The sequence below is a fragment of the Rhinopithecus roxellana genome, chromosome 5, assembly GCF_007565055.1.
Source record: "Rhinopithecus roxellana isolate Shanxi Qingling chromosome 5, ASM756505v1, whole genome shotgun sequence".
Taxonomy (NCBI): Eukaryota; Metazoa; Chordata; class Mammalia; order Primates; family Cercopithecidae; genus Rhinopithecus; species Rhinopithecus roxellana.
The window spans coordinates 6122385-6141457 of NC_044553.1; the positions used below are offsets into that span (position 1 = coordinate 6122385).

The following is a 19073-nucleotide window of genomic DNA, read 5'->3' on the forward strand; positions in this document are numbered from 1 at the left end:
ATCGATTTCTTCATCTCTGAAATAAGAGAGTTGGACTAGATAATCTCTTAGTTTATTCCAGTTATTTGATTGTATGAATGCATTAATTATAGACCAAAGTATTAGTAAAAATGTTTAATTTTAAAGTTGCTCCTATTTTATATTTCAACCCTTAATGAGTAATTAGAGCAACACAACTATTATCTATAATATACTATTAGTTAGAACTAGAGCTATGTAAAGAGATTTCTTTTAATTCAGCTGATGTGTCATGTAAATAATATGCTTTATTAGAATGTTTAGGTGATAAGTTTAGAGCAGCTGTGAAAGGACATAAACTATCAGTCTGTAGAAAAAACATCAGGTTGCAAGCTAGATGTCACCAAAATCAAGGCAGGAAAGGCTTTCCAGTGTTCTTCGATGATGAAATCCAGGCCAGAGTTTCCCTAAGGCAGATAAGACAGAGGCAGATCTACAGGTATGAGGTGAGGAGGAGAACAGGTGGGATACAGTTGAGTGTAAGGAGAACATATATATGTGTGTGTATATATATATACTAATTTTTATAAAAGTGACAATTTAGCTAAGATCTTTAAGCATTTTGTGCAAACTTTTCAAGTTGTAATTTGAAATGTAAGCTGCCCAATTCTCCTCTTAGAACTCTATAGCAAGGTTTCTCAACCTTGGCATTGCTGACATTTTAGACGACATAATTCTTTGTCATGAGAGTGTCCTGTGCATTGTAGTATGTTTAGCAGTATCCCTGTCCTTTACCCAGTAGATGCCAGTTGTACTACCTTTTCTCTCCCAAGTTGTGACGACTAAAAATATCTCCATATACTGTGAAATGCCTCTTTAGGGGACAAATTGCCCCAGGTTGAGAACAACTGTTCTACAGTGTAGCACTCCTATTCTCTGGGTCTCACCTTCAATAAACCTATGGCTGAAAAGCCATATATGTAGCCAGACCTGATAGCTTGTAGAGTTGGCTGTCAGCAAGGACCCTGTTTTATGTGTCTGAAAAAGATGTTGGAGAAAATGTTAGTGTATAGAGCCCCAAGTACTGTTGGATCTGGTGAGTGTTGCCAAGGTTACACATAGCCTTCTCTCCAGGAAATTATTCTGTTCCTTCCCATGTATGAGGGCATTTTTTGTATTCTCTCTCCTTTACCTAACCCTCTTCCAGTCTCCATCCTCAACCCCACCACATAGTCTGGGTTCTTGTTGAAGATTTATATCAATGTATCATCTAAGATAAAAGTTGGAGAATTGGGCAGAGTATTTCCCAAACAACATCTCCTAATGACTTGGTTCCATTTTGGGCCACAAGTGCATTTGTCATTAAATGTGTACATGGTTGTCTGAGGAAAGTATTTGGTTTAACGAATTGTGCATAATTCCACTGTTTGCACTTGTGAAATTTAAGTAAAAGGGATTCACATACTAAAAATTAGTTATGTGTCCCAGTTCCTGGGAAGTAGAAAAAATAAAATAAGTTGTGTGGTAATAAAGTAAGTTATGATTTATAATTGTTTTAGGTATCTGTTGCTTCAACAGTTGGTATATTAAGAAAAGTAATCAAGGCCAGGTGTGGTGGCTCACGCCTGTAATCCCAGCACTTCGGGAGGCCAAGATGAGAGGATTGCTTGAGCCCAGGAGTTCAAGACCAGCCTGGATAACACAGTGAAACCCCATCTCTGAAGAAAAAAAAACAAAAAACAAATTAGCTAGGTGTGGTGGCGTGTGCCTATAGTCCCAGCTACTCAGGAGGTGAGGTGGAAGGATTGCTTGAGCCGGGGAGACAGAGGATGGAGGAAGTGGAGATTGTGCCACTGCACTCCAGCCTGGGTGACAGAGCCAGATCCTGTTTCAAAAAAAAAAAAAAAGAAAAGAAAAGGAATCAAAGTACTCTAAAAGTCAAAGCAATGACTATGTAAAAATCCCTAATTTACCCTCTAAAATTGGGAAAGTTTTTTGAGAGTTCTCATACTCTGGAAATATTCAACTTTGTAAAACTATAAAATTAGTATTTGTTTTGTTTTTTTGTTTTTTGAGATGGAGTCTCAGTCTGTCATCAGACTGGAGTGCAGTGGCGTGATCTTGGCTCACTGCAACCTCTGCCTCCTGGGTTCAAGCGATTCTCCTGTCTCAGCCTCCTAAGTAGCTGGGACTACAGGAGAAAATTACTGTTTGTTAATAATGTGATATTGGAAATAGACGTGAGCTATCAGACCACTTCCAAAAGAACATTAGATGCTCTACTCCTTTGTGAAATAATTTGTATATATGATGACTGAATATATTATGTTGTTTCTTGATGTTTATTTTTGTTAGGTTGGTTGGTTTTTTTGTTTTGTTTTGTTTTTTTTTTTTTGAATCGGAGGCTCACTCTATCACCCAGGCTGGAGTGCATGGAGAAATAATTTGTGTATCTAATCACTGAATATATTATGTTTTTTTTTTTCTTGTTTGCTTTTGTTTGGTTGTTTTTTTTGTTTGTTCATTTGTTTTTTTTGAGTTGGAGTCTCGCTCTGTCGCCCAGGCTGGGATGCAGTGGTGTGATCTTGGCTCACTACAACCTCCACCTCCTGGGTTCAAGCGGTTCTCCTGCCTCAGCCTTCTAAGTAGCTGGGATTACAGGCACGTGCCAATACGCTCAGCTAATTTTTTTTTTACTTTTAGTAGAGATGGGGTTTCACCATGTTGGTCAGGCTGGTCTTGAACTCCTGTCCTTGTGATCTGCCTACTTCAGCCTCCCAAAGTGCTGGGATTACAGGCTTGAGCCACCGCGCCCAGCCTCATGTTTGCTTTTGTTATTCACAAGTTTTTGAGCAGAAAACTGGGTACAGAACACCACATGAGGCATTTTTAAGAAACCATAAAATTAGATTCCCCAGGTTCCCATGGTGTGCTGGTAATGGCCAACAACCACTCTTCAGAGTGTGAGGATGCCCTAATTTGTAGCATTTCCTGATTTCCAAGGTGTAAATACTCCTACCCTGGCCACTTTCAAGCTTCCAACATGATGTCACTGCACGTGGAGTTGGATGCAGATACGCACAATCAGCTTCTGCTAGCCAGTAAGCCGATTCCAGCACACCACTGTGACAATTTCTTACCTCAAGGACCTCTTAACCTTAGGTAGCTAGTCAAACAGCTAAAGTAGCATACAGAGCAGTTCATCTTCAAATATAAGTGAGGCGAGTATAAAATGAGCACATAAACATTAAAGGGTGCTGAATAGAGATGGTAACAGAACCAGTTTGGGGTAGGTATTTGGAATACTTCCTGGGTATTTGGAGCCTGTTTTTAAGGCCCAGTAAGAATGGCTTATTATTCTAAGCATAAGAAACAGAGTGAACAAAAGTCTAGAGATAGATAATAAGCTTTTCTCATAGGGGAAGCAAGGAAATGAATTTAGCTAAGTAGAGGGCTCATTTAGGAAGAAGCCAAGAATTTAGATTTGTGGGAAAAAGAAACAGTGGTTGATCACAAATATTAGGCTAGGAAAAACAGCCATTGGTAGCACAGATACTTCCTCATCAGGAAATTTCCATGGTTAGAAACAATATTTCAAAAATATTTGTTATTAGCCATGTGTAGCTGGGGGAGATGAGAGACTGAAAAACTAGGAACGGAACGTATTATGCTGTTCTGTACTCAGAGTGAAGAGTAGTGTAACAATGGAAATGTGAAGGAGTGCCAAACTGGATTTGTTGGGTGATGGGGAGCATAGAGTAGTAAAAAAAGAGGCAAAAATTATAAGAACAGTAACATGGCAGATAGTAATAAGAAAACTGGGAAAGTGCCTGTTTCAGCAATAAGGTGATCAGTTCCTTTTTAATTTATTTCACTGTAGGAATAATATGTATGAGAGAAAAAGATTATAAAAATATTGAAGGATATAATAGAGTTATTAAGTCATCTCTGGCTGCATGTGGTGGCTCATGCGTATAATCCCAGCACTTCGGGAGACCAAGGCAGGAGGATTACCTGATCCCAGGATTTCAAAACTAGCCTCATCTCTTTAAAAAACAAAAACAAAAAACAGAGAGCGTCATCTCCTTAATGGTGTGATTTAATGTACTCTAGAGGAATCTTTATAACCCCTTTTAGGATATTCCAAAGGTTCAAGTTCAATCATGTCTCTTTTAAATAAATTACATTTTAGAGTATGAAATTTAGAATTGATTTATGTATAATATACAGTTTCTTCCATGACAGTGTTTCACTCTGTTTATAATTTTCAATCACAGGTTATGGCACACAGCCTGTTTGGGAAAAGAAAATGAAATAATGGTATTTGGTGGGAGCAAAGATGACTTACTTGCCTTGGATACAGTAAGAAAATTTTATATCTAAATATGTCCTCTGAGTAGTTGTGTTTTTCAGCCTAAATGGCTATTCAGCAAGAATGTTGATATTCTAACATTGCAAAATATGAAGGGCATGAAATGTTACTCTGTGGTTTAAATGATCTTCAGGATGACTGGCTTTTTTTTTTTTTTTTTTTTTTTTTGAGATGGAGTCTTGCTCTGTCACCCAGGCTGGAGTGCAGTGGCATGATCTCAGCTCACTGCAAGCTTCGCCTCCCAGGTTCATGCCATTCTCCTGCCTCAGCCTCCTGAGAAGCTGGGACTACGGGCGCCCGCCACCATGCCTGGCTAATTTTTTTTGTATTTTCAGTAGAGACGGGGTTTCACCGTGTTAGCCAGGACGGTCTCGATCTCCTGACCTCATGATCCACCCGCCTCAGCCTCCCAAAGTGCTGGCATTGCAGGTGTGAGCCACCGCGCCCAGCAAGAATGACTGGCTTTTATGAAGCCTTTCTAGATATTTTGGATTTACAAATCAAAACAGGTCTATTAGTTTGATTAGCCAAATTATTAAGAAGACCTTTTAAAGGATGACTCCTGTTTCTCTTTTCTCTTACATGGGTTTCTCTAATATTACTGAATTAAAATATTTGTATGTAGGCCAGGTGTAGTTGCCTACGCCTCTAATCCCAGAACTTTGGGAGGCCAAGGCAGGCAAATCACTTGAGGCCAGGAGTTCGAGACCAGCCTGGTCAACATAGCAAAAACCCATCTCTACTAAAAATACAAAAATGACCCAGGTGCGGAGACGCGTGTCTGTAGTCCCAGCTACTCGGGAGGCTGAGGCACGAGAATCGCTTGAACCCAGGAGGTGGAGGTTGCAACAAACCAAGATCATGCCATTGCACTCCAGTCTGGGTGACAGAGCGAGACCTTGTCTCAAAGAAATATATATTTGTATCTAATATTTGATACATAAAAAGAATATTAATCATGTAGATTCTAAGTATAATAAATACCCATGAATTTTGTTAGCTAATTTTAGAGTTAGAACATCATCAGTACTGTTGAAGCCACTTGATTATTCCTTCTGAATCTTACCTACTAGCTTCTCCCCTCAAGAGGAAACTACTTTGTTGAAATATTTCAAGTATATTTTTTTTATTTTTTTGAGACAGGGTTTCACTGTTACCCAGGCTGGAGTGCAGTGGCATGATCTCGGTTTGCTGCAACATCTACCTCCTGGGTTCAAGCGATTCACCTGCCTCAGCCTCCCAAGTAGCTAGGATTACAGGTGTGTGCCACCACGCCTGGCTAATTTTTTGTATTTTTAGTAGAGATGAGGTTTCACCATGTTGGTCAGGCTGGTCTTGAACTCGTAACCTCAAGTGATCCACTCACCGCAGCCTCCCAAAGTGCAGGGATTACAGGCATCAGCACCGTGCCTGGCCTATTCTCTTTTTTGCTGTGTATCTTTTACCACTGCTTTACTCAGCTGTTTTACATTTACGTTTATAGCATTTCAATTTTAAAATTTGATAAAACTAAGGTCAAAGGTATAAATGAGTAGCATTTCACTCCTAGCACCCTGGGAAATTCAGAGCAGGGTGGCCATATTTATATACTATATACAATGGGACAGGAGTTCAGGAACGATTTGTCTGGTTTTGTGTAGTGCACTCAAAAATAGAGCATTCTGAGCCATCAGGGACGGGGTACTGCGAGCCAGAGACTAACCCAGAGGACAATAGCTCCCTTTCATCTCTTCAGGTGCAGTTATCTCCAGAGCTTCTCCTATGGAGTGGCAAACTCCAAAACAGGATGGCTTCTCTCCAGGGAATTTGCTTTATTTTGTAGTTATGAAGCCCCTAACTTAAATGTTTTGTATATTGAAAGTTTTAGAGCTTTCTTTGGCTGAGAATTCAGTGCTTCACTAAAAGATTACAACTTTGCATTTATTAAAAAAGCAAATTTTGTGGTTTGTCTTCTCTTTCTTGGCACTAGAAATCTTCATTTAGGATGCAAAGTTTATCATGAAAATAGGAATTCTGTGGCCGGGCGCGGTGGCTCAAGCCTGTAATCCCAGCACTTTGGGAGACCGAGACGGGCGGATCACGAGGTCAGGAGATCGAGACCATCCTGGCTAACACGGTGAAACCCCGTCTCTACTAAAAACTACAAAAAACTAGCCGGGCGAGGTGGTGGGCGCCTGTAGTCCCAGCTACCCGGGAGGCTGAGGCAGGAGAATGGCGTGAACCCTGGAGGCGGAGCTTGCAGTGAGCTGAGATCCGGCCACAGCACTCCAGCCTGGGTGACAGAGTGAGACTCTGTCTCAAAAAAAAAAAGAAAATAGGAATTCTGATCAAAAGTATGATCATAAATTATGAAATTCGAAAGACCTATTTGAAAGGATTAGATAAATTTTCTGTGACTTTTCTACCACATTAACTTTTAGATGAGAGAGTCATTATTCAAATAATCTTGAGATCTTGACTTTCAAATTAAGAATTCCCGGGGAGGACTGGGCGTGGTGGCTCACGCCTGTAATCCCACCACTTTGGGAAGCTGAGGTGGGCGGATCACCCTGAGGTCAGGAGTTCGAGACTAGCCTGGCCAACATGGCAAAACCCCATCTCTACTAAAAATTACAAAAATTAGCCAGAGTGTGGTGGTGTGCACCTGTAATCCCAGCTACTCAGGAGGCTGAGGCAGGAGAATCACTTGAACCTGAGAGGCAGAGGTTGCAGTGAGCCGAGATCGCACTACTGCCCTCTAGCCTGGGCAATAGAGTGAGACTCCGAACTAAAAAAAAAAAAAAAAAAAAAGGATTTCCGGGGAATCCTGAGACCACCTGGAAAAGGAGGACAAAGTGAAGAGGAAATTTTAACATATGAGTTATTTGAAAGAAAAAGTTCAGCTTAAAAACAAAAAAAGCGCCAGGCATGGTGGCTCACACCTGTAATCCCAGCACTTTGGAAGGCTGAGGCCAGTAGATTGCTTGAACTCAAGGCAACCTGGTGAAACCCTGTCTGTACAATAGCTGGACGTGGTAGCCTGTTCCTGTGGTCCCAGCTACTTGTGGGGCTGAGGTTGGAGGATGGCTTGAGCCAAGAAGACAGAGGTTGCAGTGAGCTCTGATTGTGCCACTGCACTCCAGCCTGGGAAACAGAGCCAGACCCTGTCTTCAAAAAAAAAAAAAAAAAAAAAAAGGTTTTGAAAACACTACTGGGCTGGGTGTGGTGGCTCACGCCTGTAATCACAACACTTTGGGAGGCTGAGGCAAGTGGATCACCTGAGGTCAGGAGTTTGAAACCAGCCTGGCCAATATGGCGAAACCTTGTCTCTACTAAAAATACAAAAAAAAATTAGCCAGCCATGGTGGTGGGCACCTGTAATCCCAGCTACTCAGGGGGCTGAAGCAAGAGAATCGCTTGAACCTGGGAGCTGGAGGTTGCAGTGAGCAGAGATTGTACCACTCTACTACAGTCTGGGCAACAGAGTGGGACTGGAGTCTCAAAAAAAAAAAAAGGAAAACCACTACTGTTATTTTTTAACTCACTTCTTGGTGAAGAATGTATTTCTTCTTTTCAAATTTGTAATTATGTAGGCTATTGGTTAGGTAAAAATGTGGTCACTGAAAATTGGAAACCACAAACTCAAAGTTTGTAGGTAGCAGGTATATGTATGTACGTGTATGTTTATGTGTGTGCATGAATTTATGTGTCAACAGCTAGAAAGATTTATTTGCTGCCTTATACAATCTTTTACATTTATAAAATTAAAAAACATTCACTTACTAACTCATTGTTTTTTTATCAAAAACTCAATCATGCCTTTTTTATGTTGATTAGGGCCACTGTAATGATTTATTGATCTTTCAAACACAGCCTTATTCACTACTCAGGTAAGCAAATTTAATATTTTCTATATAGTTGCTATGAATATATGATAATTTCTTTCTCATTTTTGGGAAGAGTTGAAATAGTTTTCAGGTTGTTTATGACATGAATTCAAGAATATGTTCACATCTTCCTAAGAGTATAATCAAATTTATAATGGCGAACTATACACCAATGTGAGTTTTAAAAATTAAAATATACTGGCTTGGTGTGATGGCTCACACCTGTAATCTGAGTGCTCTGAGAGGCCAAAGCAGGAGGATCACTTGAGGTCAGGAGTTCAAGACCAGCGTGGGTAACATCATGAAACCCACATCTCTACAAAAAAAAAAAAGTAGCTGGCATGGTTGCTCACGTGTGTAGTCCTGGCTACTGTGGCTACTGGGGAGGCTGAAGTGGGAGGATGGCTTGAGCCTGGGAGTTTGAGGCTGCAGTGAGCTGTGATCATGTTTCCTGCACTCCAGCCTGGAAATAGACTGAAAGCCTGTCTCAAAAATAAATAAATAATATTTTACATTTATTATTTTACAAAAATAAATAAATAAATATTTATTACACACACATATATACATACATGTGTGTATATATATTTTGTGTGTGTGTGTGTGTGTATGTATACATACAATACAGTCACTGTTTTGTTTGTAAAATTGCCTTTAGTTTATATGGTAATATTAAACATACTGTATTTCCTTAATTCTAAGCCTGACATTTTTCACATTTTAACTTTTTGGAAATTAGAATTGCCTAATAATATATATCATATATATGTTATATACAGTCATTCCTTGGTATTTGTGGGAATCAGTTCCAGGAAAACCCCCACTTAAATACCAAAATTCATGAATGCTCAAGTCTCTTATATAGGGTGATGTAATATTTGCATATAAACCTATGCCCATCCTACTATATACTTTAAATAATCTCTACTCATAATTCCTAACACAATTTAAATACTATGAAAGTAATTGTTACACTGTATTGTTTTGGGAATAATTACAAGAAAAAAAATGTCTGTACATGTTCAGTACAGATACAACCTTCATAAGCCTAACTACATTTTCAGTCTGCAGTTGGTTGAATCTACAGAGGAGGAACTTACAGATACAGGGGGCTGACTGTATATATACACATACACAGACATTTAATATCGAAGAATTTCTTTTTTAACCCCAAAGCTAGTATTAAGTTGGTGATATGACTTATAGTGTCTTAGCTCATACATTCTTGCTCTAAAAGGAGTCCATACAAAGTTTAGTGGGAGGATTATAGAAGAAACCCCTATTTCTATCTATGAGAGTTGGGAGACAGGATTTGAGAGACGTAGAAGTTGCCCAGTGAACATGTGTGGGAATTTTATGCAGAGGGAATAACATAAGTGAAGACATATGAGAAAGAGAGAGAGAAAGAGAGAGGACATGCTATATTTCAAGGAGTATACTGTAACATTTAGATATTCTGTAACATGAACCACTTGAAAACCATTAGACTAGCTCAAACTGGACCTTTCTAATATCTTTCTTAACTACCCCTTCTCTTCGCACAGTAGTTCTCAAACTAAACTCTCATGAGGGGCTTCAAAAAAATTAATGCCTGTGTTCTGCCCCCACAGGTGGTGATTTAATTAGTCCAGGGTGTGGCCTGCACTTTGGATTGCAGGTTCCTCATATGCGGGGATCAAGAAACACTTGAGTGCCTACTTGGGAAGGCACTGTGCCATGAAATAAAAAGGCTTGGCCTTTCCCTAAAATTGCTAATAATATAGAAGGTAGACTTTCAAGCTTTCAGACTTTTTCTACAATAGAAAAAGGAAATTGCCTTAAGAGAAACATATACAAAGTTTATGAGAATACTGGAGAAGAAGGCCTTTTGTCTGTCTATGATTAAGATGGCAAAGGTTAGGGACGTCTTCACAGAAGAAGGGTTTGAGCTAAGAATTTGCCATGAACAAACAATGAAAGGGTGTTAGTGTAAAGATATATATAAAAGCATAGTGTGTTCTGGAAACTGAATTCTTCAGCATCCCTGGAATGTAGTATGAGGCAGAGAGTTGCAAGAAATGATGTTGGACAAGAAATCAGAAATCATATGTCATCTAGAACTTTATCTCTCTTTTACAGTATCTGGTGTAAAAGAGATCAAGAGCCATTCAAAAATTTGGAGCAAGAGAATAAGATGATCAAATTACAAGTTAGACAATTCCTCTGGCAACAGAGTGGATGAAAAATTGAAGGGATATGTGATTGGGAAAGAAAATCGGTAAAGAGACTATTACCGTGGTCAGGTACAGAGTGAACATCTGATCTGGAAAGTATCAATGGGGCTGGAGAAGGAAGGGAGATGGAGATATTTAGGAGAGAGAATGGACTTGGTAGTTAAATAGATGCCAAGGAAAAGGAGTGGGAAGAATTAATGATAGGAATATGGAGAAAGGCAGTGGTCTGAAGATGGGATAAGGGTAGAAATGATGAGTTTGGTTTTGGATGTGCTAAGTGTTTATGGGAACTCCAGTGGAGCTATTCATTAAATGCTTAAATATATGGAAAAAGGTCTGGGCCAGACATAAAATTTCAGAATCACTGGAGAATTAGTAAGTGTGGATTAGCTCTGGCCAGGAGGAGTTTTAGGAGTAAGAAGGAAGCCAACAACTCAGCATTAGGAACTTACTACATTTGAGAGGTAGGGAGAAGAAAAGGAGGCAGCAAGGGAGTGACCAGAGAAGTTGAAGGCTAGCCAGGAGATAATGGTAGCACAAAAACCAAGAGAAGGGAGATCTGAACAAGGAAAGACTACTGTAAAGAGATCCCAGAATATTTGGATTGAAAAGCACTGTGGATAGTACACATTTTCCCTCGTCTCCATTTTCACAGTCAAGGATCCAGTGTCTGTAGTCTCCTCACCACTGCTTCCAGGTTATATCATTTCACATGCAGGTGTTGCCATCCACTAACCTCTGGCTCATTTTCCCCCAGTCACTGAAGACTTTGGCCCTGGCTCACCACAGTCCCTTTTCTTAACTGGTTTTAGCATCTGTGTGGAGAACCCTTTTCATTCTTTATGATCTCGCTCAGGACAGTTCCACCTGTGAAATCTTAAACTCCCATCCTCTTCTTGGACCAGAAACCTCTTATCCTTTTAATTCTTACACTCCCTTACTGCTTGGACTCTTCTGGGTTCTCCAAATAATAAGACCCTTCCAGTTTTAACTTTCTTTTGTATCCAGCCTAGTTCACCTGCACTTCTTTTCTTTTGCCAGCAATTTTAATCCCCTTCTCCACCGTTTCTCTGTTGGTGAAGGTGGAAGCCAGATGACTTCTGGGGAAGAGCACCAAGACCAAGGGAGGCTGAGTATGTTTGTTTATATGCTGGTTGGGCAGGAGAAGCCAATGCAGAGTAGGTTGTTAGAAACAAGAAAATGTAGGAAAAGCAGGTAGAGCACTGTCTTGAGAAGGTGATTTTAGCAAAAAGATTTTTAAATTAGTCCTTGACTGGAGAAAGGATTCTTTTCTTTAAAATAGTGGAGAAAGAAGGAAGTATGGATAGATAGAAAACTTTTTTGGTTGGGGCAGGATATTGAGAAGTTCCAGTTGATAGTGAGGTCATCTGATAAGAGAAAAGAGAGGTGAGGATAATAACTTAAGATGAATGGTGAAGATTTGAAGTAGCTGCCTAGGTGACAGCAGGAAGATACTGACTTCTGTCTGTGGGATATATAACAAAGGAGCATGCAGCTGTGGTAGAATATCATCGATGTGTAGTGTCACCATAGCTGAGAAACATGGCTTTCCCCAGTAGCACTAAGCAGCTGGGTCGCAGGTGCAGAAAGGAGATGACCGGCTGAATTTATCCATCATTGCAGTTTGGCTGGGATGGGTAACAGAAACGGCGGAGAAGAGGATTAAAATTGCTGGCAAGAGAAAGAAGTTCAGGGAACTAGGCTGGATACAAAAGAAAGTTAAAACTGGAAGGGTCTTATTATTTGGAGAACCCAGAAGAGTCCAAGCAGTAAGGGAGTGTAAGAATTAAAAGGATAAGAGGTTTCTGGTCCAAGAAGAGGATGGGAGTTTAAGATTTCACAGGTGGAACTGTCCTGAGCGAGATCATAAAGAATGAAAAGGGTTCTCCACACAGATGCTAAAACCAGTTAAGAAAAGGGACTGTGGTGAGCCAGGCCAAAGTCTTCAGTGACTGGGGGAAAATGAGCCAGAGGTTAGTGGATGGCAACACCTGCATGTGAAATGATATAACCTGGAAGCAGTGGTGAGGAGTGAGACTACAGACACTGGATCCTTGACTGTGAAAATGGAGACGAGGGAGTACTATTTTCTCAAGAAAGCTGCACACACAACAATTTTCTTTGATTTCAGAAAGTCAGAGGAAGCAGGGGTGCTTATAGAACATACAACTGGTGTTCCAAAAAGCAGAAAACCCAGGTTTGGGAGGGAAGATAAGCAGTAATGCGGTAGATGAAGAAATGTAGGAATGATAGAAAGTGGCTTATATTGTCTAGTAGATTTGTGGGATCGTGTTCATCATACCTTTGGATATAAAAGAATATTATAAGAAATTAAAAGAAAGAGCTATATTATTCTGATTGTAAAAAGATGTATTTACCAAGAAAATTCATACAATATGAAAAGTATATGGTAAAAAAATCACCTATGAACCATCGTAGGGGACATACATATACACATGTATTAGTAAAATTATAAAAATTGTACATGTGTATACGTGTGTGTGTGTGTGTGTATATATATATATACTGAGAGAGAGTTTTTTTTTTTTTTTTTTTGCTTTTTTTTTCTTTTGAGATGGAGTCTCATTCTGTTGCCAAGGCTGGAGTGCAGTGGTGCAATCTTGGCTCTCTGCAGCCTCCGCCTCCCGGGTTCAAGCGATTCTTCTGCCTCAGCCTCCCAAGTAACTGGAATTACAGGCATGCACCACCACACCCGGCTAATTTTTGTATTTTTAGTAGGGACGGGGTTTCACCATATTGGCCAGGCTGGTCTTGAACTCCTGACCTCATGATCTGCCCCCCTCGGCCTCCCAAAGTGCTAGGATTACAGGCATGAGCCACACCACCCAGGAGAGAGAGATTTTATATATAAATCATTTATATAATGATCAATATATAACCCTATAAACATGATTTTAATGATTTTATTAAATGATTAGAGTGGACTTAATCATGCTAAGAGGTCATTGGAAACCTCAGCAAGAGCAGTACACATATATGTATATGTGAGTGTGTATAAAGGATCAAATTATGCAGGCTGTTTTGTAATATCTTTCATGTAAATAATCATTCAGTGTAATAAATCTGTACTTGTTAGTAATGGCTATATAGGTTCTATCTCGTGGAAATACAATTTATTGGCTAGGTGCAATGGCTCAAGCCTGTAATCCCAGCACTTTGGGAGGTCGAGGCAGGTGGATCACCCAAGGGCAGGAGTTTGAAGTTCGAGACTAGCCTGGCCAAGGTGGTGAAACCCCATCTCCACTAAAAATACAAAAAAATTAGCTGGGTGTGGTGGCATGCGCCTGTAGTCCCAGCTACTCAGGAGGATGAGGTGGGAGAATTGCTTGAACCTGGGAAGCAGAGGCTGCAGTGAGCCGAGATCACATTACTACACTCCAGCCTGGACAACAGAGTGAGACTCCATCCCAAAAAAAAAAAAAAAAAACATTTATGAACTAGTCTATTAATAGATATTTAGGATATCTGCAGTTTGGGGCTATTATAAAAATTAGGCATGAGGCCGGGCACAGTGACTCATGCCTGTAATCCCAACACTTTGGGAGGCCAAGGTGGGCGGATCACTTGAGGTAAGAGTTCAAGATCAGCCTGGCCAACATGGCGAAAACCCATTTCTATTAAAAATACAAAAATTAGCCGGGCGTGATATGGTGCACACCTGTAATAACAGCTACTCAGGAGGCTGAGGCAGGAGAATCGCTTGAACCCAGGAGTGAGAGGTTGCAGTAAGCCGAGATCAGGCCACTGCACTCCAGCCTAGGTAACAGAGAAAGACTCCATCTCAGGGAAAAAAAAAAATTTCGTCATGAAATATTCTTATATATTCCTATGGAAGGCTGACATATCACCTGTTGTATTGTGATGATTCCTGCTTGGCTCCCACTGCCAGAGACAAACTGCAGATTCCTTCGAGTGGTACTCAGGGCCTCCATTTATCTGTCTCACTTCTGGCCATGCCCCACTCTAATGCTCTGCCTTCCAGCTGTATTTAGACAATAGAAGTGCAGTTTCTGTAATCTTATTTCTCATCTCTAGGGCTTTGCCAATGTGGTTCTTCTAGCTGGAATACCTTTGTTCCTTTAATTTGTTGAGAACCTCAAGGTCTCAGCTTGGACCTCCCATCGGGAGAGTTTCCCTGGGCTTGCTAAGGTTGTCTTAGTTATTCTTTTCCTCTGATTCCCACAGAACCCTGTACCTGTACTTTGACCTCCCAGGACATTTTAACTCACTTCTTGTTTAGAGTTTTTCCAGAGCGGAGGGAAAAAGCTTCATAAGAGTATGGAAGAACATCTAAATCTCTAAGAGTCTAAGTGCTTGTAAAAATGACAACTAAACCACAGCAGAATCAAATGAGTCTGTTAAAAAATTTTTTTAACACTTATTTTTTTGAATTAAAGTTTATTAATTGAAACAGGTGCTTTTTTGATAGTTCTTAAGTTTCTTTTGGTTTTAAAGTACAAAATCCTCTTCAAAATAGCGTAAGATTTAAAAGGGCATTATACTTGGAAGGATACTGCCCTCTAGTCTAATGGAATCAAAGGGGAAAAGAAATGAACACCCAGGCCCCCAGAAGAGTAGAAACCCAAGTGGTCTCTTGGCACTTTCTGTATTGCTCCATTCCTGTCTTTCAACCTGCTCTCTCTGGGTCAGATAAGTCAAGTATGTAACCCCCGTGCAGTTGTTCATGGAGGAAACATGGAGCAGATATAAAAATAGATGTTAGATGTTTCATCTTGAGGTGACAGAAGCAAAGGGCAGTTCTGAGAGACGGGTATATGGTTTTTGGGCTGACTGAAAGGATAACATAAACAGGAGCTGCTGTAGACTCATCTGGTTTGAAATTAAGTCTGAATCATTTTTACTTAAAGAACATTATGCATGGTAAGCCGTATATTCTGTTTCCGTTGGATTTTGGTCAGATTTAGTCTCTATGCTATAAAAATATATGATTATTGTGGTGCTCTGGGGAAAAAAATCCTATCATGTTCCAAACAAGACAAATGAATGCATTGCCATGTAAAATTTTTATGATGATTTTAAATTTTAGGAATACTTAACTATAATAAAGGATAAATGTTTGAGGGGATGGATACCCCATTTTCCATGTCATGATTATTATGCATTGCATGTCTGTGTCAAAACATCTCATGTACTGCATAAATACATATGCATACTATGTACTGACAAAAATTAAAACTGAAAAAAGGTGGAAGTCCAGTACTACAATGTTAAAAAAGAAAGAATTCTTAACTATAAATCTTTTATATTATAACCTCAGGTTCAAGACTAATAATTCTGTTATGTTTTATTTACAGGTCATGCCTTGACTGCATTGGTAAAAATTCTATCATGTTAGAAAGTCAGATATCTTTATTACCTCCTAAACTTCTGCAACAAGTACTCAAAAAAATAACATTTTGGGCTGCAGCTAATCACCGAGAAGAACAAAGAGTCCAAAAAGAAGAAACAGAAAATAAGTATCAGTGGATCAGTAGCAATTAAATTGTTATATACTCTACATATTTAGTATGTCTTAACATTTTAATCAGACTGTACATTTACACTCCCAAATTGCAGGCTCTATTTAAAGGATAAAATTTGGAATACAAATACTCTGTTAAGTGACTATATGCCATGGGATATATGGAAAAAAGATGTTAATGCAGATTAATTTATATTTGTAAACAAATTTCCTTACAAGCTACAGTAATGATTCTTTCTGAAAGTAAGTACAGTTATAACAGATTTTAACTCAAATGTGTATTCTTTACTGGAAAGATTACATACATTTGAGAATAAGAAATTACTCTCAAGAACTTCAGAAATCCCCAACATAATTTCATAAATATATAAATACATGTATGTATGTGAAAACACTACATACACACTTTCAGAAAGAATAAACTTTCTCAAGTCATTTTAAAGTTACCTAAGGTTCTCCTTGAATAACTAATACAGTGGGCCAAATATTATAAAATAGGCAAACACCAGAATGGTATTAAATATTGAACTCCTGCCCTTTTCGACACTTACCTAGTATTCTTAGGCATCATCATCATAACTTTTCCTCACCTTTATTCGAATAGAGGAATAAATGTCTTCAATTTTCTCTCCATTACCCCTAAGTTATTAGTTTGTCAGTTTATATATAAAGACCATGCTTTAAAGTACATAAAGTGGAGGTTTATTTATCATACAGGCTTTGAAACATTGAGAAGCAGTATTTTTATTAACTTTTTGAGACATATTAAAATACATTTTGCCTTAGAAGACTGCTTCTAAAGTAATTTTTGTAAGTAGTGAGATGGGATGGTAATCTAGTAATTTGACTTTATAGAAACCCCTCAGTTTGGCCCACACTATTCCACAGAGTTATGCTCAAGACGGACACTGAAAAAATCTCATACCTTCCGTTTTATTTTCAGCATTACCATCTATACAGAAATAGAACACTGTATCTTTATATTCCTAAAAATGGTATTTGACATAATTAAGAAATTTTTCTTCATATTATCACAATCATGCCCTTCCATTGAATTACTAATTACAATTAATTACTAAAAAGCTTGGTATATAAAATTATTCTCCACAATATTACCATGCAGGTTATCTCTGAAATTTAAAATGTTAAAGAAAAATATTTCTATATTGAAATATATATAATTTATAAATGAAAATTATAGTAGTTTGTAGTATTTCATTGAATTTTAGAGAGATATTTCATATATATTTACTGTATTTTAGATGTGTAAAGCTTCTATTTATGTATTGAAATATTTTTTTACATTTTATTTATTGTACAAAGTATATATAATTACTGTTTTCGTTTTTGTCAGTGTAAAGCAGTCATTAGAATTGATTGTACAAAAAATATTTCATTGTCAGTTTTCATTTTTCTATTTTTAGGCTGAATAACAGATTTAGAAAATGAATCTCACAAGTAATTCATATCTTGGAAGTAATTACCTTATTATGCTACGATGCTGATGAACTTTAGCATCAGTCTTCTATATTTAAGGGAAAAATATATCAAAATCTGATTAGATACTGATAGATGACATTGAGCAGAAGGAACACCGTTTTAAAATGGCTTCTGGATTATGTGAATGACTTCGCCCGCCTCTTAGAAGAGCACCTCTATTTTTAAATGGTGTATTTGGAATATTAAAAGTTGGATTAGCCCCCACAAAATACACACTCTGATGGGCTTTAAGAGAATGAAAATCTGGCCAGGTGCAGTGGCTAACACTGTAATCCCAGCACTCTGGGAGGCTGAGGCAGGAGGCTTGCTTGAGGCCAGAAATTCAAGACCAACCTGTCGTTAAAAAAAACAAAAAACAAAAACTCAGAATATTACAGTTGTCAGAAAGGATTCTTTTAAGGTTATTATTATTTTTAGTGTGATATAATAACATCAAAATTAGTGTACTTTTTTCCAAATAGTATTTTTGCAAAAACACCTTTAGAAATATTTTTTAGAGGCTGGGCATGGTGGCTCATGTCTGTAATTCCAGCACGTGGTGGACAGATCACTTGAGGCCAGGAGTTCGAGACCAGCCTGGCCAACATGGCAAAACTCTTTCTCTACCAAAAATACAAAAATTAGCTGGGTGTAGTGGCATGCACCTATAGCGCATATATATATATCTCATATATATAGGCATATCCATCATATATATATGAGATATGTGTATACTTTGGAACTTTGTACTGTCAGTTGACACACACACTGATGTTTTCACCAATGTGGGTTTTTTTGTTTTTGTTTTTGTTTTTTTGAGACAGAGTCTCTTACTCTGTCACCCAGGCTGGAATGCAGTGGTGCGGTCTCAGCTCACTGCAACCTCCACCTCCCAGGTTCAAGCAATTCTCGTGCCTCAGTCACCCAAGTAGCTAGGATTACAGGTGCGTGCCACCACGCCCAGCACTAATTTTTGTATTTTTAGTAGAGACGGGGTTTTGCCGTGTTGGCCAGGCTGGTCTCAAACTCCTAACCTCAAGTGATCCGCCCGCCTTGGCCTTCCAAAGTGCTGGGATTACAGGCATGAGCCACCATGCCCAGCCACCAGTGTGTTATTTATTTATTTATTTATTTTATTTTATTTTTTTTTTTGAGGCGGAGTCTCGCTCTGTGGCCCGGACTGGAGTGCAGTGGCCGGATCTCAGCTCACTGCAAGCTCCGCCTCCCGGGTTTACGCCATTCTCCTGTCTCAGCCTCCGGAGTAGCTGGGACTACAGGCGCCCGCCACCTCGCCCGGCTAGTTTTTTTTTTTGTATTTTTAGTAGAGACGGGGTTTCACCGTGTTAGCCAGGATGGTCTCGATCTCCTGACCTCGTGATCCGCCCGTCTCGGCCTCCCAAAGTGCTGGGATTACAGGCTTGAGCCACCGCGCCCGGCCACCAGTGTGTTATTTAAACATGTATGTGAGAGAAATAAAGTCACTGTGATAGAATAATTGTCAGGGTAGTGCATGCTATTGATGAATTAAAATTTAGATTTCAGAATTTCTGGGAGGAAAAGAAGCAATTTTAAGGAGCAGATGATCCCCATACCCACGTTTTTTGGTGCCTCTTTCCATTGTATTAATTTAATTCTTTTGGAATTTCCACTTTGATGAAGTT

The 19073-nt window shown here is 39.1% G+C and overlaps 1 protein-coding gene across 1 annotated transcript in view; it reads left to right on the forward strand.

The window, feature by feature from the left end:
• KLHDC1 (kelch domain containing 1) overlaps nucleotides 1–17322 on the forward strand; it is a 59885-nt gene extending 42563 nt beyond the window's left edge. Inside the window, exons 11-13 of the mRNA XM_010389492.2 lie at nucleotides 4236–4320; nucleotides 8147–8199; nucleotides 15767–17322. Of these exons, the coding sequence (XP_010387794.1) occupies nucleotides 4236–4320; nucleotides 8147–8199; nucleotides 15767–15953 (325 nt within the window). The 3' untranslated portion in view covers nucleotides 15954–17322. The remainder of the gene's footprint in view (nucleotides 1–4235; nucleotides 4321–8146; nucleotides 8200–15766) is intronic.
• The last annotated feature ends 1751 nt before the right edge of the window (nucleotides 17323–19073 follow it).